Source organism: Nannobrachium achirus (genome assembly GCF_963921795.1).
Source record: "Nannobrachium achirus genome assembly, chromosome: 20".
In the NCBI taxonomy this organism is placed as follows: domain Eukaryota; kingdom Metazoa; phylum Chordata; class Actinopteri; order Myctophiformes; family Myctophidae; genus Nannobrachium; species Nannobrachium achirus.
In genome coordinates, this window is record NC_137827.1 from 21,008,468 (window position 1) to 21,018,999 (window position 10,532).

Consider the following 10,532-nt stretch of genomic DNA (forward strand, 5'->3'; position numbering starts at 1 on the left):
TGAATGGGAAATGCAAAAGTGGCAACCACACTCGCAATTTCCCAAAATTGCATCTAAATAACATTATGCAAAAGGTTAAATTAAACATCATGTAAGTCTATTGAAGGTGGGAAAGATAGCCTATATCGTGGCCATGCCTCTGGAGAATATTGTGGGTGAAAACCCTCTTACTTTTGAGTGTTCCTGCACTTGCTATTTCGGCACAACGACCCCTCTCGAATTATAATGGTAAGATGTCTCCTAGCACTTTGGAGGGATGCCTCAGTACTTGCGAAACGTATGAACAAGCAAGGCAATATATGAAGACATATCTCACGGCATGGCAGAAAATGGGTTCACAAGGTCCAATCTGCAATGTTAGAGGAAAATTAGGATTTTTGAGCGGTGCAAACCGCTCCTATAAGTGGCTGTGCGTGTGTCCGTAGCCTTTTTCCTCAGCGTTTTGCCATAGTAAAATGTGTGTGCGTAGCATCATGTTTGTCTAGTGATGTCATATGTCATATGTCTGTAGCCTTTTTCCTCAGCGTTTTGCCATAGCAAAATGTGTGTGTGTCCGTAGCTGTGCGTGTGTCCGTAGCCTTTTTCCTCAGCGTTTTGCCATAGTAAAATGTGTGTGCGTAGCATCATGTTTGTCTAGTGATGTCATATGTCATATGTCCGTTTTGCCATAGCAAAATGTGTGTGTGTAGCATAGCCTGTACATCCTAGACTTAAATCCTAGTCTGAAGATGTTATGCAAGCACGACCACTGCTCACTTCACATTGGGTGTGATTTTTTAAGAACACATAAAGAGAGAAGTCATGACACCTATGTCGTTACCATGGTAACCAGAGCAGATATGTCGACGCAGGGCGGCTTTGGGATGACGTTGTTAAAATCAGTCTGAACACACAGATCCGATCTGGTCACTTTACAATTGCAGTGTTAACAATCGGGCCAAAATACCGGATGTCCGGATTTGGGGCTGGATTTGAAGCTCTCCACCAATGTTATTGTGCAAGTGTTGACACAGTGCAATAACCTTACAAAACAGCTCTTTGCTCTGAAGTACTGTGATCTTGCCAGTCATAATGGAGAACACAGGGACCTCAGACAGTGGTTTCGATGGCTCTTACAGATTGTTTGCTCAGGAGAGCACAGATGATCATTTTTTCTCTGGTACTGAAGATGACCTTCGAGGTATAGTGAGCATAAAATATTATTATACTGTAATTTTAAAAACTAAAAGATGGATGTTTTGTTTGTTCAATTACTTTGGAAAGTAAATAATTGCATACAAATGTGAGACAATGTAATCTAATATGATTATATTACTGCATTAATGCATTCACTATCTTGATTTTTAGTTTTTCTGATGTTTTTGCTAATCCTTGACCTCTCTGTGTCCAGTGTCTGTGTCTGTGCCCCGGCCTGAGTTGAAACATTACAAATTGACAACAGTGTGTCTGGGGCTGCTGGGAGTGCTTTTACTGCTGGTTGATGTGAGCTTAAGCATCTACTGTAAGTCACTGTCAACACATACAGTGTATGGCACTTTTGATGGAAGTGTAGAAAGTCCATGAAAACTAGAATATTGTTTTAAAATGTACAATTACAATTAAGTGTAGTTATATTGTGTATAACTACTTCAACCTACATTCAGTCAAGAGTATAAGAGTTTGCCTCTGTTCAACTGTATGTTCGTCCTTGTGTGTGTGTGTGTGTGTGTGTGTGTGTGTGTGTGTGTGTGTGTGTGTGTGTGTGTGTGTGTGTGTGTGTGTGTGTGTGTGTGTGTGTGTGTGCGTGCGTGCGCATGCTTGCATGAGTGCGCATGCGTGTGTGCGTGCGTGTGTCTGTACACAGCTAACTTCCAGCACCGTTGGATCACAAACAAACTCCCTGGAGGCCAGGGCAGAACCTCTGCCCCAAATATTTCACTTCATTTGGCCTGTTAGCGCCACCATGATGCAGATTTTTTTACTCCTACAGATTTGGGCCAAAAATCAAGCAAATCGGTACACCTCAACTCTGTAGTCATGTGATCAAGGTGTATCTGTCGGACTTCTCATATTCCATTCCAATTGGCTTTGATTGCCTTCCAAACTTTGCAAGACTGGCTCATTTTGCTAATTTGAGTACCTCAAAGACATCAAATTCAGTCAGATGAATAGGCAAAATGATAACCTTCTTCATTTTCTTATCATGATTATGGGACATATGATGTTTGTGCTTATTGTAAATCTGAAGTACACGGTACTTATTTTTTTAGTGCATGATTTCTTGAAATACAGTGACTATGTAGTATGTGTCTTCATCACTAACAGACAGCAAAGTGAGAGACAGATACCTTCGTCTTAATGATGTATCCTACATCAGAAATGAACTGTTGCAACTCCAAGACGCTTACACGATTGCAATGCAGAGCCGAGATGAGGCCAAGACAATGTTGGCAAGACAGAACAATGAACGGTACATCTTAAATTTGGAACTGGAGCACCAGAAGAGAAGGAGCAGAGACTACAATGCCCAGATCCAAAAGATTCAGGGAGCAAATGCAGCAATACGGGCCAACCTTCCTCTAATTGGTGAGAACTTCAACTTGAAAAGGAAAAGTGAACTGACAGACTGAGGAATCTGTTTGGGGAAAAGGTCAAAGTTCGTGTGTTCAGTTGTGTAGTTGATTATGAAGTGAGATTTCTCCCACTTGGTGCAGTACAAATGTGACCAAAGGTCAAAGTTCAGAGAAATGTATATGTGTTGATAATATTTTTACTTATAACACCAGCACCACCATTACACTATTAATGTCACATTCCCCCTGAGGCAGCTTGCACCACAGTTTAGGAATCCCTGGTAGAAGTATAAACAACTAACAATTCTGGGAAATTGCACACAAGAGTCCGAGGAATCCGCTGGGAAATGAATTCTGTCTTACCATTTATATTAGATATTAATGACATTAGACATTATATTGATGCCAAGTGAAGCATAACCAATCTTGAAAAGGGACAGAAAAGGTCAATTGAATTCAACAGATTTTTGGGGTTTGGGGGTTACAGAAAAGGTTACAGAAAACATCCATTGAACTCATTGGTCTTTTGGGATTACAGAGTAAGTAAATGAAAACATGTTTACTTTAGGTGACAAAAGTTCTAATTCTGGTTGCTTATAGCAACCACACAAAAAAATTCAAAGTTCGAGTTGAGTTAAAGTACCTCAAAAGTGTACACAAGTTGTACTTGAATAAACATACTTAGTGACATTCCACCACAAATGCAATCATGTCACACTGAACGTCTCCATTTCATTCTGTAACAGAGGACGGCTGCAAACATTGCTTACCAGGATGGATGCTTCTGAACACCATGTGTTACTTCTTACCACTGTCTGACTCTGTCAGCCGGAGGTCCTGGCAAGACGCCAGAACTCAATGCAGGAGACAAGGAGCTGACCTGGCCATTCTGGATAGCAGGGAGAAGCAGGTAGAAAACAAGTCAAACACCGCATTCTACAGAACTAGAAGAACGACACACTACAGCACAGTGAATCTCATTACTGCGTCTACGTCCTGTCTCACAAAACCTGTAGATGATAATAAACCTTGACCTTGATTCTTGACCTTTTTAATTTCAAGGACCCCCAGTTTGATATGCATTAGACTTACATTATATATTTGAGCTGCGCAAACCGTCTGTTCTAGTACGGAATGTATTAAGTAACTCACGTTACAGACAGAACGGCCCAAACAAGGAGATATGCACGTGTGTCGTGTTTGCACCGCTCACTTTGCACTGGAGCAATCTTTTTGCACAGAGACACCAATATACAATACAAAATCCTCAGTGTTAATTTATCTCTGAGTGTACAAAGAAAACCAAATGAACCCGTAGGGGGTCCAGTGTTCTCCCTGGACTAGACCCCACATTGTGAACTAGTGCACTGGCTACAGGACTAAAGTTAACTTTATTTTATTTCTCTGAGAGTTAACCGGGGCTGGCATCTCTTAGTGTAAGAATTGAAAGAGCAACATAAACATTTATATTTCTGTATTTTTCTTCTTTTTTGCTTGTTTTGTTTTTTATCAGTTATCAGTGAGTAAGATAATCAGTGACAATCAAGATCCGTCGAGACCCATGCACCAGAGCGGCTTCTGGATTGGACTCAAAGATGACGAAGAGGAAGGACATTGGAAGTGGCGAGATGGGAAAAGTCTGGTTGAGGCGTATGGCTTTACATTCTGCACTTACACTACTAAAATCTTGAGTGTTCATTTAACTCTGTGGGTGTTCTGTATCTGTAACTAAATGGATCCTTTATTTCACACACTCTCCTTGAAAGTCCTTGAAACACATTATTGCTCTTGCACTTACTGTAAAATCTAATCTTTACGAACATAAGGTCCTTTGACGATTAAAAGGGGTGAAAGTGATTATTATTTTTGTTTGTTAAAATAAGTAGATAGTGAGAAGTAAAAGTAAGTACCGGTAAGTGTTAAAAAGTGTAAAAACTGACCCATAAAGGATCACTTTTTACACTCTCAGACTTAAATGAACACGGAGAATTTTACTCTGCAGCTACTGGAACGAGGGTGAGCCCAATGACGATAGGGGTGGTGAAGACTGTGCAGCCATCTATCCTCGAGACAACCCCTTCCATTCCTGGAACGATGCCCCTTGTGGACATCCACTCCTATGGATTTGTGAAATGCCGCCGAGATCGAGGAGCTGAACTCTTTTGTTTGTTTGTTGTTTGTTTCTTTTACCACAGGCTAGCGCTTTTGGCCTGTTGGAAGGAAGAATAAACTGCTTCTTCAAGAACTGTAGAAAATCTCATGGATTGATTTAACAAATGTATAGTCTCATGAGAGTCTTAGCTGGAATACCCCTGATGAGTAGAAATATATCCTTTCAGTATTGGCAATTGACTTTGTACATATTAACCTACCGGTATGTATAAGAATGTATTCTTATGCAGCAGCCATATGCCTACATTTTCTTGGTTTCAGAGAGCATGGTAAATATTAACTGTTGCGCCAAAGTTTTGTGTTTATATTCCATGATGCCCGAGCATCACTATGTTGTTTATTTATTTTACCCAGAACAACGCATGCAAGCTTGACCGTTGATGTCAAGGGGGGCCCAATATAGTTTCCTCTGAATCAAAACAAGAGTAATTTAATGGATATTTGTATATGTGATCATTCAGCATAATGTTTTATTTTTAAATCGTAGCCTACTACTGGAAATGAAAGCAGCAGCCACTGGGCTTCGTGAATACTAATACAATTCTCATCTCTTTCCTTGAATGGTTTTTTTTTGTCCTTCCCGGAAGCGGGTGCGGGCCTCCTCCCCCCCGGGCCCTAATGCAGAAATATTGTGGGCGTGGTTAAAATCAGTCTGAACACATAGATCCGATCTGGTCACTTGCAAAAGCAGTGTGAACAGTCGGGCCAAAAGACCGGGTTTGAGGCTGGATTTGACTGCAGTCTAAATCCAGCCCACGTGCCATATTCTGGGCATGTCATAATAGCGAACATACAAAGAAAATAGGCAAACATTCGAGGAAAATAGCTCTGTAAGCTTGCACTGTCTTGTGAACTTGTATGCTTCAGTAAAGGTGTAAAGGGAAAAAAATGGCAGGGCCAAGGATAGACCCCTGGTGGACCCCGGTCAACTATAGATGGTTCAGGGGATACTTTGCTGATGTTTAACCAGCATCCTATTGTGTTGTGGGGAAGCTCTGGAAACTATCTGCCAGTCAACAAATCTCCTGCCCAAAACACACAGATGTCAGATTGTGGAATGACACCATTGGTGGAGATACCCTTTAATGAAGACTCAAAATATTTTTTGGTAGGCGATGACAACTTCTACAAAAGTATCTAAATAAATTTATATTTACCCTGTTGCCAGTATTGATCATTGCTCTTTGCACTGAATCCTGCGCACGCACGCACGCACGCGCGCGCACGCGCACACACGCACACACACACACACACACACACACACACACACACACACACACACACACACACACACACACACACACACACACACACACACACACACACACACACACACACACACACACACACACACACACACACACACACACACACAGCTCTCCACCAATGTTATTTTGTGTTGTTGACACATTGTTGACAGTGCAATAACCTTACAAAACAGCGCTTCACTCTGAAGTGATGTCTGTGATCTTGCCAGTCATAATGGAGAACACAAGGACCCCAGACCTCGATGGCTCTAAATTGTTTGCTCAGGACAGCACAGATCATTTTTTGTCTGGTACTGAAGATGACCTTCAAGGTATAGTGAGCATAGAATAATGATTTAAAAGCTAAAAGATGTATTTTTTGTTTGTTTGATCTATCAGGCTACTTTGAAAAGTAATACAAATATGATTATATTACTGCATATTATAAGATAATAATGCGTTCACTATTTTGATATTTCGTGTTTCTGATGTTTTCACTAATCCTTGACCTCTCTGTGTCCAGTGTCTGTGTCTGTGCCCAGACCTGAGTTGAAACATTACAAATTGACAACAGTGTGTCTGGGGCTGCTGGGAGTGCTTTTACTGCTGGTTGACGTGAGCTTAAGCATCTACTGTAAGTCAATGTCAAAACATACAGTGTATGGCACCTTTGATGGAAGTGTAGAAAGTCCATGAAAACTAGAATATTGATGAACAATTAGACCCAATATTGGGGTCATGAGTTTCTATTCTGAAAAGATAAGATTGATATGTAACACATCAGAATCGTTGAGCTATAATGAGCTGAGTGAAAATGTATTTCTCATTCTCAAGCATTCAAATGCACTCAAATGTAGTCGTTGAGTATACCAAAAACATCGATCCAGTCAGTTGAATAGGTAAAATCATAGCATTCTTCATTTTGTTATCATGTTTATGGGACATTATTTGTGTGCTTATTGTAAATCTGAAGAACACCTTTTTTTAGTTCATGATTTCCTTAAATACAGTGACTATATAGTATGTGTCTTCATCACTGACAGACAGCAAAGTGAGAGACAGATACCTTCGTCTTAATGATGTATCCTACATCAGAAATGAACTGCTGCAGCTCCAAGATGCTTACATGATTGCAATGCAGAGCCGAGATGAGGCCAAGACAATGTTGGCAACACAGATCAATGAACGGAACATCTTAAATTGGGAAATGGAGCACCAGAAGAGAAAGAGCAGAGACTACAATGCCCAGATCGAAATGATTCAGCAGGCAAATGCAGCAATACAGGCCAACCTTCCTCTAATCGGTGAGATCTTTACAACCATGACAGCTTCTAATGTGCACGTTGTGTAGGTGGGATTTCTCCAATTTGGACCAGTAAAATGTTACCACATGTTTACCAATGATAGAATATGAATGTATGTGAATGACTGTGAACTGACTTACAAGGAATGTGTTTGTTCCGAGAAATGTTGAGTTGTAGGTGATTATAAAGTGAGATTTCTCCAACTTGTTGCAGTAAAATATGACCAAAGGTCAAAGTTCAGAAATGTATATGCGATGATAATATTTTTAATTATAACACCAGCGCACTACCATTACACTAGAGCTCGAGCTGGGGTCTTCAATGTTTTCAGGCCAAGGACCCCTTAGTTGAGAGAGAGATGAAGCAGGGACCCCCCACAACCTTTTCATAGATTCCATATAGTTTCATCATTTGACAGCACAATCATTGTGTATTTTGGATTCATGTCAATTTGTGTTTTCATATATTTAACCACTTGAACCGTCAATACTTAATAAACTTGACCTTTCACTCTGTACTTAGTCTGCTCCTTTTCCCCACTACACCAAACCTTTTTGCCTAAAATAGCCGATCTACTCTTATCTGCTATTTTTGGCTAAGGTTCTCAGAATATGGATGCTAGGGTTCAAGTGGTTTATTTAAAAAAAAAAGTAGAAAAAAGGTTTCTATATCACAAAGATTTGGAGGACCCTCTGTTGAAGACCCCTGCCCTAGAGGCAGCATGCACCACCATTTGGGAATCCCTGGTATAAGTATACAAAAATGGATAGTATATTATCTCAAAATGTATTGTACTTGTATAAACCTACTTAGTGACTTTACAAATGCAATCATGTCACACTTAAGGTTTCCATTTCATTCTGTAACAGAGGACGGCTGCAAACATTGCTTACCAGGATGGATGCTTCTGAACACCATGTGTTACTTCTTACCACTGTCTGACTCTGTCAGCCGGAGGTCCTGGCAAGACGCCAGAAGTCAATGCAGGAAACAAGGAGCTGACCTGGCCATTCTGGATAGCAGGGAGAAGCAGGTAGAACAAAATAAATAAACCACTGCATTTAACAGAACTATGAGATCTACACACTACAGCAGTGAATCTGATTCTCATTACTGTGTCCATATGTCCTGTTACTCCTGTCTCATAAAATTGCATTTCACTTGTATTTGTATGCTTAGTGACCAGACTCCCTAATTGGGAGATAAGCGACCGTCAGGTCGCATACACAAACTTTAGAAGGCAATCGTAGCTAATCAGGAGGGAATATGGGAAATGGGACAGATCCATGTTGATGACATGACTTTAGAGATACTGTGTACCGCTTTGCGTGATTTTAGGGCAAAATCTGTAGGAGCAGTGTCCAGAAATGTTTTTCAAAAAACGGCCTCATGGTGGCGCTAAAAGAGGGCCATGTGAGAAATCAGGGCTGGAGGTTGTGGTTCGACAGCCAAGGAGTGTGTGTGCAAAGTTTGGCATGGATAGGGGCAACGGTGCCGGAGATAACAGTAGGGGCAAAAGTGTGACGTGACGGACAGACAGAGGGACGGACTGACTGACGGACAGCAGGTGGAGGTTTTCATAGTACAACAAATAAACCATTATTGACCTTTTAAATTTCAAGGACCCCCAGTTTGATATGCATTAGCCCCATATTAGAATTTCTTTTCTTTTTTTCCCATCTCTGAGACACCAAACTAAAATGTAACTGAGTGTATAAAGGGAACCAAATGGACCTGTAGGGGATCCAGGGTTCTCCCAGTTCTACTCAGTAACCCCCTCCCCCAAGGAATCCCTTAGTGTAAGAATTGAAAGAGCAACATAAACATTTGTATATCCGTCTTATTATTTTTTTCTTTTTTAGTTATCATTGAGTAAGCTAATCAATGACAATTACGATACTTCGAGATCCATTCACCATAGCGGCTTCTGGATTGGGCTCAGAGACGAAGAGGAAGGACATTGGAAGTGGCTAGATGGGACAAGCCTGGTTGACGGGTAAGGCTTACATTCTGCACTTTACTATTCATGTCTAGAATGCAATGACAAGTTCTGAAACACATTATTACTCTTGCATTTTCAGTAAAATCTAAGCTTCCTGATCATGAGCTCCTTTGATGATTAAATAGGGTGAAAGTGATTGTTCTTTTTTGTTTGTTAAAATAAGTGTTAAATAGCTAGTGAGTAGTAAAAAACAGTTTAAGTGTTCATCTCATTCAAGTGTAAAAACGGACCCATGGCATGAACACTGAGAATTTTACTTTGCAGGTACTGGAACGAGGGTGAGCCCAATAACAACAATAGAAATGACTGTGCAGCCGTCTATCCTCGAGACAACCCCTTCCATGCCTGGAACGATGCTTATTGTGGCCATCCACTGAAATGGATTTGTGAAATACCACCAAGATCGAGGAGCTGAACTCTATTTCTTTTTCCACAGCACCTTTGGCCCGTCGGAACGAAAAATAAACTCTCTTCAAGACTGTAGAAAATCAACTTAACATTTTTATTGTCATGAGAGCTAGAATACCCCCAAAACATCTGACATGGAATGCATTAAACATTTTTGTCATTAAGTTCACTAGTAGAAATATTATATATACATTCAACATTGGCAATTTACTTACATATCACTATTATATAATTCTGTAAAAAGACAAATATATAAACCTATAAATAAAGACAAGTCTAATAGATCATAAACTAACATCAGGGAGTGCCTGAGTGACATGTTTTTTATTATGAATGTATATCATGTACCTAATTACCGTCTCTGGTATTCCATAAACCTTCAGCATGAGGAGTTATTGTCTTTGTTTGTTAAACAACTTTCAACCTTTTTTTTTCAAACGTTGTCCAAAATGTCACAGAAATAGGTTGAAAAGCTCACAACGTGTTGCAATGCAAAGTGTTCTGAGCTTGTAGATTGATTGTTTTTGCTATTTGTCATGTTTATGATTAGAGTCCATATGGCTGAAGTGGTTTTTGTTTTTGGAGCAACATTTTGGTTCGGAATGTTTTGTACAGTACAACAGGGGTTTTCAAAGTGGGTGACGGGGGTGCCACGACGGCAGTCCAGGGGTGCCACGAGATAATTTGATAATATTTGGAATTTATTTGGACACAAAATATTTGGTATTATTTCAAACTTGAAGTACAAAGTTATTTTCAGTCAGTTCTAACCAAAATGGCTTTTATCTCAACGTTTACCTCGCAACATAATCACTAAAATATCGTCATTGTCGGGCAGAAACCTTAT

At 40.2% G+C, this 10,532-nt stretch overlaps 1 protein-coding gene across 4 annotated transcripts; it reads left to right on the forward strand.

Moving 5' to 3' along the window:
- The first annotated feature begins 935 nt into the window (after positions 1 to 935).
- LOC308305304 (C-type lectin domain family 4 member A-like) lies at positions 936 to 9,849 on the forward strand. Of its 4 annotated transcripts, none has more exons than XM_080750074.1 (6): positions 936 to 1,180; positions 6,495 to 6,605; positions 7,015 to 7,275; positions 8,145 to 8,308; positions 9,138 to 9,271; positions 9,542 to 9,849. In XM_080750074.1, exons 1-6 carry the CDS (start codon positions 1,072 to 1,074, stop codon positions 9,690 to 9,692), a joined length of 930 nt encoding a protein of 309 aa, XP_080606200.1. In that variant the 5' UTR covers positions 936 to 1,071; the 3' UTR covers positions 9,693 to 9,849. The 4 variants fall into 4 exon arrangements, with proteins under 4 accessions (XP_080606200.1, XP_080606201.1, XP_080606199.1 ...); XM_080750073.1 differs by lacking the exons at positions 6,495 to 6,605; positions 7,015 to 7,275; positions 8,145 to 8,308; positions 9,138 to 9,271; positions 9,542 to 9,849 and adding exons at positions 1,391 to 1,501; positions 2,305 to 2,565; positions 3,299 to 3,462; positions 4,066 to 4,202; positions 4,555 to 4,807 and having other exon boundaries at positions 1,024 to 1,180; XM_080750072.1 differs by lacking the exon at positions 936 to 1,180 and adding an exon at positions 4,717 to 6,303.
- The last annotated feature ends 683 nt before the right edge of the window (positions 9,850 to 10,532 follow it).

Excerpts from the sequence above, each read along its gene's own strand:
- LOC308305304 (XM_080750072.1), top strand. The coding sequence starts at position 6,183 with ATGTCTGTGATCTTGCCAGTCATAATGGAGAACACAAGGACCCCAGAC. Across the intron at positions 7,276-8,144 it reads GGCCAACCTTCCTCTAATCG|AGGACGGCTGCAAACATTGC; the intron begins GTGAGATCTTTA and ends ATTCTGTAACAG. Across the intron at positions 9,272-9,541 it reads GGGACAAGCCTGGTTGACGG|GTACTGGAACGAGGGTGAGC; the intron begins GTAAGGCTTACA and ends TTTACTTTGCAG.